Source organism: Falco rusticolus, chromosome 3, assembly GCF_015220075.1.
Source record: "Falco rusticolus isolate bFalRus1 chromosome 3, bFalRus1.pri, whole genome shotgun sequence".
Taxonomy (NCBI): Eukaryota; Metazoa; Chordata; class Aves; order Falconiformes; family Falconidae; genus Falco; species Falco rusticolus.
Window position 1 is genome coordinate 11,595,210 of NC_051189.1, and position 22,626 is coordinate 11,617,835.

The 22,626-nt window shown below is 37.7% G+C and overlaps 1 protein-coding gene across 1 annotated transcript in view; it reads left to right on the forward strand.

Moving 5' to 3' along the window:
• Positions 1 to 1,377: 1,377 nt before the first annotated feature.
• DNAH5 (dynein axonemal heavy chain 5) overlaps positions 1,378 to 22,626 on the forward strand; it is a 120,078-nt gene continuing 98,829 nt past the window's right edge. The window contains 11 exon segments of the mRNA XM_037382298.1: positions 1,378 to 1,434; positions 5,930 to 6,064; positions 8,314 to 8,451; positions 10,659 to 10,772; positions 12,388 to 12,609; positions 13,157 to 13,294; positions 13,854 to 14,030; positions 14,857 to 14,970; positions 17,477 to 17,584; positions 18,311 to 18,433; positions 20,300 to 20,515. Of these exon segments, the coding sequence (XP_037238195.1) occupies positions 1,378 to 1,434; positions 5,930 to 6,064; positions 8,314 to 8,451; positions 10,659 to 10,772; positions 12,388 to 12,609; positions 13,157 to 13,294; positions 13,854 to 14,030; positions 14,857 to 14,970; positions 17,477 to 17,584; positions 18,311 to 18,433; positions 20,300 to 20,515 (1,542 nt within the window).

Consider the following 22,626-nt stretch of genomic DNA (forward strand, 5'->3'; position numbering starts at 1 on the left):
AGATAGCAGGTTTACAAAGAAGAACTGAAGGGTTCTGTTCCACACCAAGTTCGATGTGAGCCAGTAATGCATATCACAGCAAAGAGTGCTGGCCGTGGACAGGGCTGAAATAGCTAGCAGGTTGACAGAGCAAGTTTAGCAGTGGGTCTCCAAGATGGTCAGGAGGCCAGAGTATGTGACGTATGAGAAGACACTAGGAGAACTGGGTTTGTTCAGCCTTAGGAAGAAAAGGCTAAGGGGAGATCTTACTGTAGCCTACAATTGTCTGATGGGAGGGTAGAGAGAGGGCAGACCTGAACTTTTCATGAAGGTGTATGGTAACAGAAGCCGACATACGCAAGCTGGAATATAGGAGATTCCAGTTAAATGGGAACAATATTTATGTGTTGGGTGGTCAAACATTGTTACAGTGCCAAGAGGTTTTGGAATCTCCATCCTTTGAGATATTTGAAACTGAACTGCACACATCTCTGAGCAACGCCCCTCTAACTGGACTTGCTTCGACTAGAAGACTGGACTAGAGGATTGCCAGAGCTCTCTTTTAAACCTACACAGTTTTGTGCTTCTGTAAGTTAGTTGCTATGACTTTACATCATTTTATGAAAAACTCCATGATTCTTAGGGGGTTCTTAGAGAGATTTATTTAAGCTTACTGAAGTGTTAATTAAGGCTATTTTAAGAAGAAAAAAATTAACATTCCTTGCTGAAAAAAAATCCTGTGTTAAGCAACCATTGTACAACTGAGAAATAACTGAGACTAAATGTGCTTGTATAAAAAATATGAATAGGAAACTTGGTAATTTAGTAGTCTGTAGGTAAAAGCTATTTGAAAACTGCTTGACTGTTGTTGCTATATGATTAAACAATCATCTGTGACAAGAAAACAAAGATGTCTGTTGATATGAGGATTACTTAAGAAGGCTAAACACAAATCAGATAAACAGTTATAAAATTGCCTTTTGCAAATGGTTATCTTGCCCTTGAGCATGATGAATCATATTGAGCAGTGTTTGTATATAAACAATATCACCTTAACAACACTGCTACTGTGTAGCAGTAATTTTCAACTCCTAGACTGTAGGCAGTAAATTCTGGTAGTTAGAGCTCTAGTCTCTGAAGTAGTCCAATTTAGTTTTCGAGTAATTTAAATGCACATTAGAACTGAATTTTAAATACAGAGTTGAGGTTAATAGTTGCTGACTTTCTAGGTCCTTACTGTATTTTCTAGAGTTCTTTGGTGTTCTAATAGATAAGGAATGACACAAATACGAAAAAAAGTTTGGGGGGAGAGTGCAAAATGATGAATCAAGAAGCTTACTCCATGGCTTAAGGCTTGTTGCTGAAAAACAGTACTTGAAGCTTGTGTCAAGTAGGACAATGTTTAGAGCTGGAAGAAAGCAACTTTGGAAACAGAGCATTGGCAGAGTTATAAAGGTAAGGAAAACTGAACCTTGGACTAGGTCAAGACTAGCAACTGTGTAGTCTTAATAAAGGTATGAATTGAAGTGGGGAGGGTATAGAAAAATATGTGTTTTGAAGTGGTGTAAGTGGATGATATTTGTTTCACAAAACTTTCTAATTATACAAAAATGGATAAATTTGCCTTTTAAAGCAAAACACAGTATTTGGGATATTTGTCATGAAAGGTAGGGGTTTTTTGTGCAACTAGTCTTATGAGTTAATAGGTAAGGTATCAGTCAAGGCTTAGTTGCATGTTTTGTTTTGGAAGCTAAATTTGTGCTGGGAGATTTTTATACATTTGTATCTTGTCCAGATTGTTGCAGTGGTGTGGTAATCATATAATTTCACAAATGTTGTACTGGTACAATAAAGAGCTTGATGCTGGATCTAGCAATAAAACAGGGGTGGGCTCTATCACCAAGGAAAACTGAAGTTTAACTTTACTCTTCCCATACTTATAAAGTGGGAACAGAATTTAGAAGACACTATATAGCATTGAGAAACAATAATAAAATACAGAAGTCATTAAGACCCTTAGACTAGACTAATTTTAAAAGCTGGTTATTTGACAAACTCTTCCTGAGTTAATACAGTGTTATAACAAATGTGGGAAAGCTCTGACTGATGTTTGAAATTTAAGAGTCAGCTAAGAGGAGTGCCCTAATTCTGTAGGGTATGTGTTTTCTGGAGATAAGCAAATAAAAAGGTGTGTGTCTGTTGAAAACTCAGGGTGCTCGTAAAGTGGAAAATGGCTTGAAGTTCACTTTTACAGGGAGATCCATGAGCAATGCTTATGCAACATAAAATATCTTAACAAGTTAAAGGAGAGACAGAGGAATGCCTTGTTGGTTAAATAATTTTTGGATAAGAGAGTAAATTAACAATAGAACACATTTTGACTCTTCTACTTTTGAACTTCCCTGTAAAGTTCAAGTGTATTGCTCATCCATAAGACTTTGATCTGAGTGTGTCTCAGTTCAGTAATGCGCAGTATTCTGACAATCAAATGCATCATTTGCTGGATAAACTGTGTTCAGGAACAAGTTTTAACTTGTGCAGTTATGACTTGCATACTAAATAACATTAATGCTAACTCTAAATAGAGTGTCTGCAGACACATCAGCAACCGAGCTCTGTAATGGAAAAGTTGGCAAGAGTCAATATTTGGTTTCTGAGGCTGTTGTTTCAATGGAAAGGCACCTGGCATCTCTGAGTTCTGATCTTTTAGTACCTTCTGCTTAAACTTACATACTCGTGTTAACAAAGACTGTTGGTGTTTTTTTTGTTGTTGTTGGTTTTTTTAAAAAAATTTAACTTAATCCCCATTTTTGCTTCAGATTGCTATTGTGATGGTTGTGACTTCAAGCACATGTTAAAATATCGTTAAGACTCTCCCCTTCATGCTACTTCAGGAGAAGGTGTCTACTGAAATTGGTTTCCTGTGCTAAATTTTTGGTATTTAGGTATTAGGAATTTTCAGGTTTTATGTAACATAAACCAAGTTATTTATTATAACTAGACGAATCATCAAAGAAGGGCTTCTTGGTTCATTACTTTAACTTTGGACTTGCATCTGTTGTAGGACTGTGTCATATGGCCTTTCTTACCTTTGTAACTAAGAGGGGGGGAAAAGAAACCCCAAACTAAATGTGACTGTGCTGATGTTCTTTAAATGAAGAACTCTGGTAAAGCTGTATCATAAAAACCCAATCCTTCCGGATATCTAAGTGAGAAGGCATTTATCCCTTGTCAGTACTGTTCCATTGGGATCCTCCTATATCATGGAACATCATGAGGAGGCTCTGTTGTGTGACCTTGATCAGAATTGCTGCCAATACTTTTCAGGGTTTGCACCTAAGTGTTACTGTACATACCAGCAATTCCTCTCTTAAGATGTCATTTACGTAGGTATGTGTTTTAGCAATCTTTCCATCTTCAAATCTAACTCTTTTGGCATTCTATGAAACACTGTTTATTTGAATTTCATAAACTGTCATGAAATGCACCCATATGCAAAAATCAGGATGGAAACAAATATAGAATAGAAATCTACTTGTTCCTCCATGAGCCTTTTGCTCATTTATGTCTGGCCCTTAAAGATGAGGTGTGGGGAGGTGGTGGGAAGGGAAGAATGAGAGGTAGAAAGTTCAACATTTTCTTGCAATTCATTCTTTCATTCTCTGAGATTTCTAATCCCAAGTAAAGAATATCTTAAACATTTCTTCTTTAAGTAATATGCAAATGGAAACTGATATTTTGACTGGTATCCAGTCTAGCTTCTGAATGTTTTAAAATATTTAAATTAATGGCTTCCTATTGAAAGCACTGAAGGTAGTGCTTTTTTGAGGACAACCTAATCCTAAAATTGAGGCAGAAGTGTCTTCTGATGACTGCAACAACTGGGAAGTGAGAGTTGGGAACACTTCATTTGGGGAGGAGAAGTAGAAATGGTAGATCATCAAAGTATGGAAACATGACAGGCAGGATGTGTTCTTGAATTGCATTGTAGTGACTGTCAGGAAAAACATGCATGCAACTTGGATTAATTAGAGAGAGATCCACCAGAACAGTGCAAATGCCTTCCAGAAATGACGTGTGATAAATGCGAGTGAGTGTCTTAATCTTCATAAAGCTATAGATTTACTATCTAGTTAATAATTCCTTGTTTTCTCTAGGCACAGTTCATTAAAATAATTTAACTAGATTTTTAAAGTTTTGTGCCATATTAATGAATGCTTGTTACTGGATGTAGACATCAAATAATGCCTAATACTATGTGAATGGCTAAACACAATAGCTAGTATATTTGTTATAGGGCTTGAGACACTGCAATTAAAGGGTTGGAAAGCATTAAAAGTACTGAAACAAACATCAGGGCATGACTGCCCCGTTTGAAAAGAAGGTGCTTATGATTTCAGCCTTCATAAACAGCAGCTTGTGGAAGAAATGGAGGCTATGAACATAGCAAGGGCCATCTGTATAGGTGAGGTTGGGAACTGATGACCAATGTAAGATGAATACTTTTGTAGCAATATATCTAGAGTTCTGTGCTGGAAACACAGCAGAATACAAAAGTAGTCTCTCTGTAGTTGAAATAAAACAAAAAGAGCTTTTTGATGGATTAAATAGAAGCTAGCTAATTGGCAGAGTATTGGTTGTGTTTTTCTATGTTAAAGATGCATTATCACTTGTGCCTAAATTACTGAAGCAACAGGTTTTAGGGTTCTATGTTATCATCTAGCATGAAGCTGATTCAGTCCCAAATGGTTGCTTTTTGTATGTCTAACTACAAACAAAAGGGGGAAAATTCTACCCTGATTTGAGAAACACATAGGAAAGGCCAATCCTGTGATGACATTTCACTTTTGGGAAAGTGGAGACCACGTTAGACAATGACAGAGGTAAAATAACATAAAGTACATGCACAAATTAATCTGCTACTGCATTCTTCAAGCATATCTGTGTAAAGGGCAGGATTCATATGTTTTTCTTTTACATGGAAAAACATTTCCAGTGCATTCATCAGTTATGAAAATATGTTAGCATTTATGAATTTACCAAATATTTGAAAATTCCTTTAGAAAGTAGAAAAGATATTTACATAAAGGTATAAAGTATACTATGCAAATCCTATTGACTCTGCAGAAGCTTATGGATAAATCACTTGTGCATACTTTATAGAGTTACTAGATTTTTCATAATCGCTGGGGAAATAAAGATTGAATTTAAAACCAATGAAAAATAATTTTAAATTTCTTTTGAAAATGAAATGATATTAAATCATGTAATCTGCAAGCACAATAACACCAGTAACTATTCCAGAAGGCTATTTTGTCTATAATGTAATGAGATGTATTACATATGGGAATTCAATTTAATTAGAAGAGTAGGCATACTGTTTGAAGAATGGCATAATAGCTATAGTTAAGCGCATTTGTAAACACTTGTGTACCTTGAGGCTTGTGGCTTGTTTTACTTCTCATTATATTAAAGAGATAATGTAAGAAACCCTAGCTTTCTTCAGCAGCATCTGTCTTTATTAGAGAATGCTTACAATATCTTCCATGAATCACAAAGATGGGTCAGAATCCTGTCTTGACTTGATGGTCATATGTGACTAGACTGAAAAACTGGGAAATAGGGTGATGAAGGTAACGTGCAGAACGATGGACCTGTACATACAAAGTACTTTTTTTTCCCCTATAGTCTTTCAACAACTACTTAATATTGTACAAAAGACCGCTGATAGAAATTCTTTGCTAAATCTGAAGAGAAAACACAGGAAATAAACTGTAAAATCACAACACGGGTTGCTTCTAAACGTTTAATTTGAGTGCCTTAACATACACCACAAGTATGGAAGAATGTAATAGCCTTAACTTTTAAAAATAAATTTTAGACGTTTCTTTATTTTTGTCTTCCAAATAGATTGTGAATTATTCATTGTCTGCTTTGTGTTTTATAACAGCAAAAGCTCAAGGAAGAGAGGGAGGCTAAACGTGCTCGGCTGGATGGCAGGCATGATTACTTACTGGATACTGTTGCCACTTGCGTGAATCTGGACAAAGCAGAAGTAGAGGATGCTGTTCTTGATGGTAACCAGGTAATCTGATGAATTTGATAATGAAGCTCATAGGGTGCTTTAGAACTGATATTACCATTAAATACTTGGTGAGATAGTTGTCAGATTTTGTGTCTGAGATTACTTAAGTCTTCCCAATGAAAAAAATATTTCTCAGCATTTTGTAATTAAGTGAGCAAAAGTGTCCTCACTTTCAGGAGCTATTGTAACAATATTGATTTTGAAATCAATTGAATTGATTATAATTTCTACTTGCCAATGTTTATAGATAAGACCGTAAAACTGTGACTGCATATCATATTGGATCCACAGCATGAAGTCTCTTGGTCCTTGAATATATAGTACATACAGATTCAAGAGTCCTGTCCACAGCAGGCTGCATGTTGTTGTTTCCATTAGGCTGCCACCAGCATTTGTGAGACTACATGGTGATCTAGTTTAGGAAATTACTTAACAAAATAGAATGGCTAAGTGATCTGACTGACTATGTGAGGCTTAATGCAGGGGGTAAGCAGTTAGAAATACATATATTGAGGAAATGGTGCATTAAAGTTGATGGTGAAGTATTATATGCAATGGAGATATATTTTGTGATTTGAATAGAAGTAACTATTTTTTTAAAACCTAGGCAGACAACAAGTAGAACTTGTTTTACCCCCTGATACTAAAGTAAACATGGTTGTGGGGTTTTTGTTTTCTCTTTCCAACTGTGTACATTCATATGCCTTCCCATTTCAGTGCTAATATTGTTGACAAACTGAAGAAAGTCCAGTGGAAGACTATGAAGACAGTGAGGGACATAGGGCCTGCAAAGTATGAGAAGAGGGAAAATAAGAGATTGAGGGGCAGTTAGATAGTAGCCTGCAGTTGCTTGAAGAGTAGTTACAAGGATGACAGAACTGAACTCTTCTCAGGAGTTGCAGATGATACAACAAAGGCAATAGCCACAACTTGCAAAATGGACATTAAGAGACAAAAGACCCTTCTTCACCAGCAGAGAAATGCACTATGGGAATAGGTTACTCACTTGAGTTGTGGAATTTCTGTCCTTGAGGTTTTTGAGACTCAGCCTAGGCAAAGCTCTAGATGACCTGAGCGTTTGTTGATGATACAGGAGGCTGGCCTTGAGATCTCCCAGAGGGCCCTTCCAACATTTCTGTGATTCCATGTGATAGAGGAAAATAAGCTGTGTAGAGCACTATCACACAAGTTAAAAAGCAGAACTTGTTTCAGGTTTTGTGCATTCTATCTTTAAATAGGTTTCCTAGCAAACTATATTGTCCGAGAATAAGTCAGGTGAAGAAAATATTGGCAGGTGTTACACTTGGAAAAAGAGAAGTGCAACAGTCATTTTGACCTCATCTTGGAGGGCTCAGCCAAGATTATCTGGAATAGCAGTTTATGTGATCTTGGTGTAACTGAGGCCCGTTAGTAATGGAAGAGGATAAATGCAGCTTTCTTCCTGCTGCTGGTGATCTCTTAGCCTTTTTCCTGTGCTAGGAATCACAAATGGTACTGGCAAATGTTTCTGAAGAGCTTCTAGTAGAAGCCTTTTCTGCTGGAAGATTGCTATGTAGTTAGGGACTATATGAAACAATGACTCATAGATCTAGTAAAATAATTGATTAGGCCATAATTTCAGATGCTGAAACACTGATGCCAGCATAGAGAAATCAGCTTTCTTCCTGGGCCCGTATGGCCTTTAAATAGGATTTCCAGACTACACTACCAATACATGGTTCAGGGATGCTTGATGGTAGACTTAAATTGATGGAGAACTGTGAAATTGTCCTGATGTTTACAATATAAATAAAGGCTTCCTGTGTTGCTATGATATGGAATAATTGCAACTGTGTGTTTTCTGCTTTCAGCCAGTTAGGTGAATGGCAGTAAGAATAACATGGGTGGGGGACTTCAGTGTGGTGCTGCTGCACTTCAGAACGTGAAGCAATGCCATGTGCCCTCAGTTTGAGAGATGATATGCAGCACATACAGTAAGTGGTTTCAGTAAACTGAAACATGGCCTGGCTATACCAATTGTGTTCAGCATGGAAAAATTTAAATAGTTCAGTTAAGTAGGTGTGTGCTGCTAAAGGACAAGGCAATTCAATCATTTTTTGCAGGGTAGTAATTGGGCCTGGTATAACTTTATTACTGAACAATGATAATATGATGAGCATTTGTCAGCCCTTTATGTTAAGAATCTGAGTAAGCTAAACTTTTTATAGTGAGTGTGCTATATGTAATGATCTCATCACGATCTCAAACAGATAGAGCGTATTGACAAATTCCTGGTTCCTGGTGGCCTGCGTCATCTGATGTTCTACTATCAAGATGTGGAGACAGTGGATACAGGTGAAGCAATTTAGGTTCTCCTGCAACATGTTATAGTTGTGCTGAGCAAGTGTGCAAGGAAAAAGCAAACAGTGAAGTTCTTGTAAGCTGGGGCTTAAGGCAAGTGAAGGTTGGTCATACTGGGACATCGACCCTTGCTCATGAAATGAGGATTGATTAAATTACTGAACCAGTGACAGGTCCTCTGCCCCCTCCCTTCCTATCATGCCACATCTGTCCTAGTATCCCTCCTCATTTCTCAGCACATGACCATCCATCCATGTGGCCCTGTTACATGACAAGCGGCCCCAGGAGGCCTGCATTATGGGCAGCAGAGCCGTTGTCCCAGAAGTCCTTTCTGCTCATGTCCTCCCTTCCCCAGTGCCCCCATGTTACTACACTTCTGTGGGAAGCCTCCTTCTCACTTACCCTGGCAGAAGTTCAGGACCCCTGTCACAAGGACACCCTCCCTTTGCCCATGCCTGCTGTCACAGAGCCTCCAGTGCTGCTGCTGTTGGGACTAGCCAGGTGCTATGTGACCTCTGGGACCCCGTGACTGGTTGATGGGAGTTCACCCTGCTTGTACAAGAAGGGCCTTGTAAATATATCTATGCATATCTGTATAAATCTGTGTTTATACATATGTGAACATATACTGAGATGAGTGTACAAACATATATTTACGCTTTATGTATTTTCAATAATATGTATGTATATACCTTAAAATATGAAAAGACTGTCTAATATCATATAAGCAACTTTAATAATTAAAGTTGAAATGTACATAGAAAACTAAATTAAAATAGAAACTCAGCCACTAATTTAGAAATCTACTGAGCAAGTTTTAATATGACTGAGTTGAAGTAGTTGCAAGTATGTTGGAGAGCATGTGAAGCAAGGGGCAAAGCCTGGGAATCTAATCAGTCACCCTCACCCACTCCCAAGCTCCCAAACTGATGACCCTGTAGTATGATTGTGGTGGCCTTTGGTTTTTTGGGGATGCAAGCAACAGGGAAAGCTGGAGAAAAAAACCCAACAAATCCCCGACAAGTTCACAGCAATATGTGTATTGGGTCAATAAGCAAAAGTCCCCCAAAGACCATGAGCACTGGAGAAGAAAAAAAAAAAAAGTAAAAATGAACTTGTGATGAAGGAGAAGACAGGTGAGTGTGGGGTGAAGTGAGTGGGGTGGAGGCTGCCTTTGCCTACAGCTGCAAGCTTACAGTTACTTGTGATACCATCACAGTGTGCTGCTTGTGCTGTACATTTTTCTTTCTTAGATAGGGCAGAGTTTGTAAAAGAATTTTCTGTGATGCTCATTCTGGGACTGTGGTTCACAAGGCTAGCAAAGCAAAAATCACGGTTATAGTGATGGCTACTAATTGGTAAAGTTGTCCTTTAACTACTGATGTCAACAATTCACTTTTTGATCTTTTTATTGTTGCTGTATCTTACTGAGATGTGTATGCACACAATTTTAATCTGGGGTAATACTAGAAAACTAGTAACAGAAGTAGCATGGCCAAACCCAGAATTTAAGAGAATTATTTTCCCCCCAAAGACACTGCTACTTCTTGGTGACTTTTTGCAAGTGTTACCAACAGCCTAAACATGGGAGCAGCATACTTATGTTAGGGGAAGAAGAAATGACAGGGAAGTCCTTTGTAGCTTCTGTACTGTTTTTTTTTGTTTGTTTGTTTGTTTGTTTTTTCCCCCAAAGAATCTGCTGTGGTGTATCTCTCCTTGTTTTCAGCAGCACTCTTTCTTTTTTATTTTTCCTCTCTTTTTTTTTTTTTTCTTTCTTTCTTTGTATGTTAGACTTATGTCTACAAGTTTTTAAGGGAAGACAGTTGATAATAGCTCCTCTGAGGTAAACTACACTTGCTGATTTTTTTCATTTTGTTTTGTTAAGCAATAAAGCATTATCTGCAACTGCATGATAAAGCACCATGTAAGAGGATCTTGAGCCTGAACCTTTACTTAGAAGGAACAGAAAACGAATGAATAGAAAGTAAAGGCTTTTGATGTGAGAATGGCAAAATTAGATGAAATAGTTCTTACTGTGCTGTGAGGACTCTGGATGCTGTGCACTGTCTGTGGATGGTCCCATGGGTTGGCTCCAGGGGACTAAGACTCAGAGATACACAAATGATGACTGAACTGTTTGCTTAGAAAACTATTCTTTGAATCAGTAATCAGTGGTTTTTAAGTGTTTCTTTTATTTGAATCTGCAGAGCGCTTCGGCCTTCCAGGAACAGGAACGAACTCTAATTTGACAAAGAAGAAACCTAAAGTATTTGTGACAGAGGGAAAAGAAGTTGCTTTAACTGGTGTGTGCATTTTCTTCATTAGATCTAGTCTTTTTAAAACCATCACAACTGAGAATATCTATCAGGTAAGAGTCAGTGACTGCTGCTCACTGTTTACATTTCATTTTCATCTTGGGGTATTTGCTCTCAGCATGTAGTTTGGCAGCCTTTGACAAGGAGGAAAGAACACAGTTTGGCTGAATGAAACGGGATTAAAAAAGGAGAGGAATGGAAAAACTGACATTATTTAGCTGCAGCAACTTGAAGTGTATTGTTGCTATGAAGAAATAATGTTAAGGAAGAAAATTTATGACAAAGAGCAATTAGTCAATACCTAAATAATAAGCTGTTAAATTTCAATAAGTGCTAGCAAATCCATTAAAAAACCAAACAAAACTGATTTTATTTTTGAGAGCATATATCTGCAAATTTAATATAAACAAGTTTTTACTGGTGAAAGACTCCTTAAATCTATGATGGTCTGAAATAAAGCTGGATCAAATGCCCCAGTAGTGAGGAGCATATAGTAAAATGTAGGTAATGTTACAGTTGTAGACAAACTAATCAGAGTGCTAAAGTAAGAATGATGGGCTAAATGAGGATATAATGTTGTGGAAAACTTTCTATATGCTTCAAAGTGGGAACTTTCAAGTACAATTCCTAAACTAGCAAGGTTTAACTTCTCCCGTCTCTTCTAGGAAAAACTTTAAAGCTATTTTGCCCAGGTAGGCAAGAAATAGAAGAGCAAAGGGTGGGTGAGGTGGCTGTCATCACATTTATTGTTTGATTTCTACAGATATACTCTTTAAAGTTTTATGCTTAACCTCTTAATTTAATTTGTTTGGGTGATTTTGAAAGAACTGGCTTAGAGTTTAGCCAATTTTATACTGTTTAACATTTAAATATTTTTTTGCTTATTAATAAAGTTTGCAAGCTGGTAATTGCAACTGAAAGACTGTAAAGCAGTCTTCTTCGCAAGTAATTATGTAGCCCTTGCTGATAGTAGGTAATACCTTAAAACTAGGAAAGACAAGTTGGAAAGTAAAAATGATGTGTGTGAAAATACATGTAATGAGTAGCACTTAAATACAAGTTGCTTGGTGTTAAATTATGTTGCTGAAAAAAATTCTTGTGGTACCTTCTAATGAAGCAAAATATGGCTGGCAGATTCATGTAATTTACCTTAGAAGTCTTCAGAGTCTTTTTCAGAATGTCTAAAAAGCAGATGCTCTGTGAATTGTTCTCTCTCCAATTGGATAGATGCATTCTTCCTGAACCAAAACCTTTGGGCAACTGCAAATCAGAATTGACTACAGTTCATAATTCTTTTGGCATCTAAGCCTTTTAAGTGCTATGATCTGTACATATGCATATATATACACACACATATGTATGAATATATTAAAAATATAATTCTGATAGCTTTAGAAATGGCAGGCTGGTGTTATTTTACTCACCCATATAATCCTTATAAATAGAGGTCTATTGTTTTCAGATCTTTGTTCCCTCAGTTTCGTATGACAAGTTGTGAACCTGTGCAAATCTTGCAGCCCTTGCCAGCAAGAATTGTGCTGTTAGTACTTGAAGAGCACTTGAACACACTGGCAATTTTTGAGATGATCAAGGCAATAGGACTGGAATAAATGTAATGATGTCAAAATTTTGTTTTCTATTTTAACTTGTATTGTGTTTCTTTTACAGGAAGTAAGTTTTAATATGATGAATGTAGGTCGAGATGGCTTACTAAAAAGTGTTGAGCAGTTGATATCAGAAATCTTCATTCCAGCCTTACAGACTATGGACTGTGGCTGGGTTGAACTTGGTGAACCTCAACAAGCTTCCAGTATTAAGCAGGACTTCCTTTGTTCCCTTGAAGCGTTTGTTAATGTGCTGTCAGGAACTCAGCAAAGTCTGTTGGAAAAGGTAGTATGTTCACATGGTAAATAGAAACTGAGCTACCTGCAGAATGTTGCTTGCTCTGGGCCTTTTGAATTAACTGCTCTTGCAGAATACTCATAAAAATTGCCTTTCTTAAACTGGACGAAAAAATAACCCTTTTGCTTGTTGTCATCAGTAACTTGTTATTCAGTGTTCTTTGGCTTTAACAATTTTTCAGGTCCTTCTGTTCTTGTTTGTTCTGGCACGAGTTCTTTAGAGTTAACAGCTTCTTGACTCTCCAATGGCTGTGGTCACTCTTAAACCAAGAATGATTACTTTATGACAAACAGTTTCTTTAACTGTTATTTTCTACTCTGTGTTTGTGAAGGAAAGGGCAGGAGAGCACAGCCAACATGCTGGTGAATTCTTCAGATTCTGGAGTCCAGTTCTGGCTCAAATCAGTTTAAGTTAAACTGAAGTGGAAATATGAAGTGAGATACCCCAAGTGGGGCAACCAGTTACTTTTAAAAGTTCCTGCATTATTTGTCATAAACATTTCAGCATTTCATGGTTTTTTTAACTTGTGTTTTAGGTCAGTCTGAACAAATGTGAAACATATGATCTGAAAACTCTAAGACGACCTTCAGATTACCTGATGGTTGCTAACAGCATAGATGCTCTTGAAAGAATAGAAGCCTGCATGAAAGGATGGACCAAACAAATTGAACAGGTGATATACTGGACAAATGTGAAGTATGACAACATAAACATATTGGCAGATGATGAGTTTAATTCTGTTGGCGTATAGCAGCCTTTATAGAAAATTAGATATGATCAGTTCCTGTATTTTAAAGTAGTGTTTTGTGTGCTTTTCCTTCTCAATGAGAATATTGAGAGCTTTTTCTATGCACATGTTTCTGGAAACTTAGTCCCCTTTCTTGATAAGCACCTATTCTTAAAGTAGAAAACAATGATTCCGAGTGGATTTAACAAAAGCAAAAGGAGCACAATAATTCAGTAAATACTATTCACGGTGGTCAAAATCGTACTTTGAAACATGTTTTGCAGGTTATTTGCAGAAAATGTAATTGTAATAGGGCTCTTGATACTACTCCTTCTTTAACTCAGAACTAAAAAGGCCAAGCAAAATTAAGGTATCTTATGTGAGGTGATGGCTGAGTTTGGTAATTTATCACAGGAGGTTAATACTTGGAGTTAATTATGAATTAATCCATGCTATCCATGCAGATTAAAAAATGTCACCCACTAATATTACTGTATGATAAAAGGTTCTTGCAGAAAATGACCAGTTGAGAAAGGAAGCTGATGACCTTGGTCCACGAGCAGAGCTTGATTATTGGAAAAAGAAATTGTCAAAATTCAACTACCTTATGGACCAGCTGAAGAGTCCAGATGTGAAGGCAGTGCTTGGAGTGCTCACTGCTGCTAAATCCAAACTGCTGAAGGTTTCTGTTTTGAATTATGACATATATAAAGACCAGAAATATTCTGTATACTCTAGTCTATTTTGGTGATATGTGTAACATTACTGGTAAGGAAAATACTGAAACATCTTTGGCTTTTGTTTTCTTTGTCCTTCCCTATTCCTTACCTTGAGTACATAAAATTTTGAATTAATTTATTGGAAAAGACTGGGAACCCCCTTTGTCTAAATGCTCATAATGTACTGCATCCACGTGACTCAACAGAAATAAATACTTACAAATATTTGAAAAGTTGATTATTAAATCAGAAAATTGAATTAATGAACTAGGTATTTAATGAAAATAAAATATCCCCCCCCCCTCATTTTTTAAACCTTTTATCATGTTGTTACACTGTCTGTCCAACCTGCTTGTGAGGTCACAGCTTCTCACATTGATATAACAAAGTTGAAGACCCATTACAAACACGAAAATAAGTGAATAAAAAAGTCTTGGCTCATCAATGTAACATAATAATCAATAACAAAATAAGAGACGTGAAACAAACAGCTATCTATTCATCAGTCAATCAAGCAAAAGTAGTTAACAGATGATCTCTATATATTTTACAGCAGCTTGACTTTACACTACTAGTGACATAACTTGTTGAGCTGAGTGCTCTGACTGTTCACAGTCAAATTATTGAAGCAAACAAGGACTTGTTCCTCATCTTGGGTAAACAAAGTGTAACTCTGGAGTAACAGATCTGTGCTTTCAAGTGTGTTTAAAGGCTAATGATAAAACAGTGATCTCAGAACAGTTTGTCTGAAATGCATGGGTTTATTTTTTTCCAACTTTCTATTCTTAGAACTGGCGAGCACTAGATATTCGCATCACAGAGGCAGCAAATGAAGCTAAAGATAACGTCAAGTATCTATATTCTCTGGAAAAATATTGTGACCCGTTATACAATAGTGATCCTGTAAGCAAAACTTTTGAATTCTTAACATAAATCTGTTGAGACAACTAAAATGCATGTATTTTGTAGGATCAGTTTAGGAATTACATAGATCGCATTTTAGGTATGCATATCTGGTTTGAGACTTTGTTCAGTTATAATAAAAGTGGCCTAGTGGGAATTTCTGGCTACAAAATAGAGTACTTGTTATTTTCTTGCTATGATATCTATGAAAATTTTCGTCTGATGGTGAAATTGGATTCTGTGCTATGGGAGGAAGTGAGATCTTTGTAATTTAAAAAAAAGGGGGTGGGTGGGTGTGAAAGTAAACCTAGTGCCACACTACAGACAAAGTCTGGGGTTTTGTCTTTGTGCTGGCAGTAAGTTCATGCTTAGCCTAACATTTATAAGGCAATTTTCAGCTTCTTGAGTTAGGAAAACATAAATACGGTTATGTAAATATTAAGGTGTAAATATAAATCACCTTCTCATACCATAGTAACAGAATGATGCAAGCATATAGTAAACAAAACCAGCCAACCTAAAGTATGGGATAGGAAGAAGAGTTTCTCACTGTCCCATTATCTGCTAAAGTAGGTGGCAAATGGTTGCTTTTATTAAAACTGGTTTTGCAACTGTGTACATGTCTTACTAGTCAGGGAAATATGATGAGTAGCCATGAATATTCAAAGCTCTGACCATCCTAGCCACCCCTCCCCCCATACCTTTCCCAAAGGTAAGTTACTTCCAAACAGTGCTAAGGGCAACCGTGCTATGGCTCTGTCTCTGTTTGTTTCCATTTACTGGATGGTTATTAGAACAACGTGTTCTTTCAGTGTTTCCCAATCTGATATTTGAGTCTCTCTGATTAAATGTTAGTACGATACCCATACAAAGCGGCATTAAAGTGAATATACTTTCTATTGGTGCTGTGCAGGGTCTGTTGAACTTGATCTGCTTTGTGCTCCCCATACTGATTTTTACCAAGGAGGAAGTGGTGCTAGCTTTAGAGATATTTAGTTTTGAGAGTGTGTAGCACTTGGGGTGGAAGCTGTCAAGGCATGGAGTGTGAACCTTTCCCTTATGGATATTTATCTGTAAAATGTTGAGAACCAGTTTGTCAGTAGAGTAAAACTGTCATTGCTTTGGAAATTAAGATGTGAGGAGGAGCTGTCTGAAAAAAATCTGTCTGGCCCATTCATTGGCTGAAGACATAATGCTTCCCTTCAAAAAGACATTTCTGTTTCTCTTCCACACAAGGCTTACTGAAAACCATATAGGGTACGGAGAATTAAAATGTGTATGATGGGTTAACCTTGGCTCTGGGCCAAGCACTGTGTTACTCCCCCTCCTCAACAGGATGGGGAGGGAGTACAGGATGAAAAAGCTGATGGAATTTTTAAAGACAGGGAGATCATCATGGGCAAGACAGTCTTGACTCAGGGAAAAGCAACGTAATTTATTGACAGTGAAAATAGATTTAGGTAGTGAGAAACAAAGACAAAAACTAAAACCACATCTCCCCACCACCTCTCTTCTTCCCAAGTTCAGCTTCAGCCCTTCAATACCGACTTCTCTTCCTCCTCCTCCCCCTGAGTGGCACAAAGGGATGGGGAACAGAGGGCTGCAGTCAACTCATAACAGCTCCTCTGCGCTGCTTGTCCTCCTAAAACTTCTCCCTGCGATGGAGTGGGCCCTTCCCATGGGCTGCAGGGAAACACTGTCTGCCGGAGTCTCCCCCAGGGCCGCAGGGACATCTGTGTGGGGGTGCCCGGAGCCCCCTGCCCCCTCCCGCTCCCCCCTCGGGGCTGGCCGGGCTGTTTCTCACCCCGTTGCCCTCAGCCCTGGCTGCCGGGCACCGTTTTGCCCTTTCTCAGCCCGGCTTTCCCCGAGGCGCCCGCCCGTGGCTGCGGGGCTCCGCTGTGCCCTGCGCTGGGGCCGGTGGAGCCGCCTGGAACTGGCTGTGCCCAGCACGGGGTAGCCCCAGCACCACCTCATGGGGCCACCACTGCTGCCGACGCCTGCACACCTGCACCCCAAAGAATGAGCTATGAGATCACCTCTTCCCAGGCACTTACCTATTGCAATAATTTTTTATGTTCTAAATGCCAGCAGTATAGAAAAGTTGTTCTTCGCAGTTCCTGTATTCAAATGAGTGCCATGAGGCTTAGGGCAATTTTGGGGCTCGCTCTATTTGCAAGCTTAGATCAGGTTTAGCAAAAGAGGCTACAAATGTACTTTTTAGGAAAATAAATGGTACTTTGGAAGAGGCCTTTATCGCTATCAAATTTCACTTGCTGGCCAGAATTCTTCCAGCCAAGACTCTAGTGAAAATTTTTCCCTAAAACTGAATCACTGAGCTTGGAGGTGAAGTGGGACAAGCAGCTTTGCAGGAGAGGCTGAGGGAAACAGAGGCACAAACATTAGGCAGACCATGTTCGTCGTGCTCCTGCGTTCGCTAGCTCGGTGTCGAGCTAACGTATGATAACAGAAGTACTCAGCAGAGTTCAGACTGTGTGTTTCTTTCCAGGTGTCCATGGTGGATGATATTCCAGGCCTTATAAATGCAATTAAAATGATTCAGAGTATCTCTCAGTATTACAACACATCTGAGAAGATATCCTCGCTCTTTGTGAAGGTTGGTTCTACAGTGTGAAAGGAAGTTTTCACAGATTTGTTTGTGGTGTTGACTGAGTGAGAGACAGAAAACACAAAGGGACCAAGCAATTGAAGAGGCAGCATTTTGGTCAATTTAATGCTGCTTTTTGAATGTGTAGTGAATTGGAAATAGTGATAAAACTACTTCAAAGGTAGAACTTATTTTACTGTCTGTAATTTGGAGTTGTAAGAATTTTTTCAGACTTCTTGAAGATCAGGGCTAATCTCAACCCTGATGTGAATAGATTGAGGAACTTTCTGTTACAATGAGTTTTGCCTGTGGTGAACAGTTTTATGTAGAACCAATTATGTTAAATTTATATACCTCTTACACCTCCTTAAGTTTTCATAAAGAAGGAAATGGAATTCGAAGGACAACCTATTCTTTAATGATCTCATGGGCCTTTGATTTTACTTTTGCTTTCAGAAGTGCCAAAGTCTCATGACTTTGTAGTCCTCAATGTCATTTCAAGGTTGGTACAAGGAATTTAGGTTTAGGTTAAGCATAGTTGATCAACATTTTGGTGGTGTAATGGTCTGGAAGCTGGATATTGTAAGGACAGTCTGGCTATGGGGCTGGTATTTGGTGTTGCTATTTTGCAGGCTTTAGGTTGGTGGAGTCAGAGGTATGGGATGAAACTTGAAGAAGAGCAAGATCTGCTTTGTCTTGACATTTTTTTTTTCACAAGGTTAAAACTGCTTTTAGGTGACCAATCAGATGATCACAGCATGTAAATCTTACATTACAAACAACAATATGGCCACCATCTGGAATCAACCTCAAGAGAAAGTTATGGAAAAGCTGCAAGCAGCTATTAGACTTAAACAGGTAGGTGGGAAGAGTGTGTAGAAAACAGAATATAAGGTGGGATTTAGGAGGGCATGATTAGGAAAACTTTATTCTATATGAGGAAGAAATGTTATAATGAAAGAAAATGAACCAACTGAAAAATAACCTTTGGAACTGGAGCATTTGTATTAGAGCTAACAGCAGATTTAGTCCAGCATCTGCTGATTTTCTGGAAACGATTTTGATGCTTAGCCTAACTTAACTATGCTTCTTATATGAGAATTACTTGGATTTTCATGTCTGTATTTCTCTAGAATAGAACACATTCTTCTCATATGATGGGGAAGGATGTGTGATAGAAATGAAAACGGAGCAAGTTACTGAGCTGAACATATTCCAAAGATACGTGGACAAGCTATACCTTTAGATAGGGCGATTTAATGAAATGAGGGCAATTCAGCTGTTCAGGTTGTGTAGACTTGTTGTGAAAATAGCCTTTATTTTTTGGCATATACTTCCATGACTGTATTGGGGATTATTTTTTTTTCTTCTTTTTTCCCCTCTAGAACATAAGATCATAGGATAATTCAGCTTGAAAGGGTCCTTAGCAGGAATCTAGTAAACCTCCTGCTCAAAGCCAAAGCAGGGGTAGCTATGAGATCAAACTTGGCTGCCCAGTTCTTTATCCAGTCCTGTCTTGAAGCTCTCTGAGGATGAGGAGACTGCATAGTCTTTCTGGGCAATCTCCTTCACTGCTTGGCTGTCTTTAGGGTGAAAGATTTTCTCCTAACCAGTCAGAACATATTCTGTTTCAATTTATGCCCATTGTCTCTCGGCCTGTGTCCATGTGTTGCTGTGAAGATCGTAGCTCTTTCTTATAACCTTCCTGTAGATACTGGAAGGTTCATATTAGGTTTTCTCCGTTATTACTTTTTGATCCCTTAATAATATGTGCTTGGAAGAATAGAAGTTTATCCTGACACCTTCTGAAGCAACAGATCTTGCATAGTTCTAGCACAAATTAGTGTAAATTTATATGACATCTTACTATCAGCAATGAGTAGTAAATGTGTATGTTTCTATAAAGATACAGCAAGTTATTCTGTTGCTGGATTAAAATATGTTGAAGGAGTAGGTTTTTATTTGAGTCTTATTAGTTCCAAAAGCTTTCAGAAAATCAATAGATTAAAACGTAAAATTTGAATCACTAACAATTTAGGAAACTCTGGGTCTTTAGTATGAATATTTCCAAGTGGGCTTATTCATACATATATGTGATAAAAAAAATTAACATTGTATTTTAAAGGGAACTACTCTTGAAAGAAACCATTTCAAGCAAATCTGCTGACTATATAACCTGACTTTGGGAAGAATTTAATTTTAACATGTTTGGAGTAAGGTTTGTGCCCCGTTGAGAAAGCAGAGTGAAAACTCAAGCTGCTATGGACACCATTCTAACTTATAAGGGGTTTTGTTCTGGAAAGTGATTTTGTAAAATTTCAAACATCATTACTCAATAAAACTGCTCAGCACACAATCATTATTTTCAGTTTTCAAAAACCAAAATCTCAGTTGTCATCTTGGATAGTCAGTAAACACATTCAGTAAAGATATCAAGCCCTGCTAAGAAATGGAAGGAACATAATTTCATGCCAGTTACGGATGGAATGTACAGATACATATAGGGGCAGTTCATTCTTGTGATGAAGTGTGTGATCATGTAATGTTGTTGGGTTAGTTTTCAGAGACAAATTTTATGACTCTTTGTAGCGTTCATGAGTGTTTTTTGATGAAACCTCTACTTGCTATCAAGTTAGGATAATAGCTGCATAAATTTTGTTTTAGCAGATGACAACGCCTTTTATTATATGCTTGACATTCTTTTAAATTCTTCCTTGTTTTTAGGAGTATCAAAATTGCTTTCACAAAATAAAAAAGAAATTGGAACAAAATCCAGCTGAAAGACAGTTTGATTTTAGTGAGATGTATATCTTTGGAAAATTTGAAACCTTTCATCGACGTGTGGTAAAAATAATAGATGTATTCAATACTATGAAAACCTACTCAGTTCTACGGGAGTCTAAGATAGAGGGACTGGAAGGAATGATCACAAAATATGAGGTACACAGTAAATTTTGATATCCTGTCAGTCTGACTTGAACTTTAAACAGTAAATCATTATGAAAATTAGAAAAGTGTTTATCAAGAGAGAAATTTGAGCCATGGTTTTGTGCTATAATCAGAAGAAAAAGTGAGAAATGGAACATTTCTGTCTTTACAAATGTTTTTCTTGCTATGAAAGTGTACTGTGACCAAAATTGCAGACTGTTTTAATCTCTTGCCCATTATTCTAGGAGTACCTGATCAGTCAGTGCCGGCCAGTGAGGTAGTCCATTGCCATGGTAGTTGATGCTGCAGTTCCATTTCTGTGCTGCATAAATACAAACAAATATAAGTTTTATTTCTTGAAATAAGTAATTTAAAAAACAAACAAAAAGCCAAATGTTTCATTAAGGAAATAGCAAGCTTAATTCCAGCAAAACAGATTATGAAGTTTACTTAAAATCTGTACTCTAGAACTAGGGTACAGTCATCATCTTCGTGTTTTATGAGGGAAGAAAGAGTTAATTCACTCCACTTTAAATCTTTAGGCTGGAGGAGGAAGAGAAGTGACTTTCCTGGTTTTCTGTGAAAAGCTCTTCAAGCTGAGGCTTTTTCCTTTGTAACAGCAAAATCCATTTGCTTGTTAGTATTACTATTCAGGTTTCTTTCCTGGTCTTTTTATGTAGTAGGAGTGACACCTGAGCAACAAGGAGCTCTTCTAAGAATATAAATATGCTAAATCATGTTCTTTTCCTTCCTTCTTTTTGAGATTAACTTTATTTTCTAGCAAGTAGAGTCTTCCCTGGTTTTACTGAGCCTGAGCTAATTTACCTTATTATATATCTTTCTTAGTGCAGTATCATAATTATAGCACTTGTAAATATTAAAATAAATCAATTAAATTGATCAATCAAGTATTCAATGTGTGGTTTGTAGACTGCTTTCAGAGATCACATGTGATACAGCGATCAGGTAGTACAGGCAAATGTGACATTCTAATTTGCTTTACCCTGTCCTTTTCCTTTTTGTATGGCCACGAGTAAATGACTTTGCTTTAGTTAAATAACCATAGGGTGAAATGTGAGCATTCCATGGTCCATCCTGGTTCAATTCTCTCCCTGTTGCAGTCCAGGATTTTGGTTCCTTAATGGCATCCTTCACAGTAACTGGTTTTCTCCTTTGTTCTCCTCTATAGTTTTCTGAGGAAAACCTGGGCACAGCTGGAAGGGTAGTTTGATCTAAGACTATTCCATGTGGGCAGGATAGGTGTGGGCTGCTCTAAATTTTACTCCATTCACTGTGAGCTGCTCTCTAAAGTTGTGCTAGCAAGCCTCTCAGCAGCTCAGGTTGCTGAGAATTTTCAGGTCATGCTATGAAGATGCTATTTTGGTAGGCTGGAACACAGACATCTCACTTGTTTGGGGCATTTGTATTTGAAAAGCTGCCTGTGACTATTAGCCCAGGCTCTTATGAAGTCTGCAAATTCTGTACAGATAAACTGCATTGTCCATTGCAGCACTCATGCCTGAAGTAAGAGCTTTGTGTGAGACCTAGTTAGCATGAAGTTGATTTCATTTTGAGGGGGCGGAGTAAGGGGTAATTATACACACTAAGGTAGAAAATACTACATGGAAGGTTCTGGATGGTATGCATAAAGGACAGAAAGTGATTGTACTTTTTTAACAGCGACAAAATTGAGGTACTGAAGTATTTGACATGGACTGTAGGTATAATTATGTGACTATCTGACTTGAAAATTGTTTACAATAGGAAGTTATTATGTTGCAGTTTTTCATGCTTTACCTCTTAGTTGCTATCTAGGATTTGCTTACTTTTAGAGGAAAAGACTGAATTTTTATTTACAGCAAAGCAATAAAACTGATGGTCAGTTGACTTATAATAAAATGGTAGAAGTCTGCTGTGCTGAAAATGTATTGAGCTTCATAGCTATACCGTGGTAAACTGCTAGGATGTTGAACAGTGGTTCATCATTAAAAATCCTTTAACTTGTGTCTGCAGCTCAAGGGAGATGCTGATTAAGATGTACTGTCATTTGAATGGACAGTAGCTATGTAAGAGAAGCCAGGAACTATAAGTCCTGAGCTGGTGATGTGCTGCATCTTACTGTA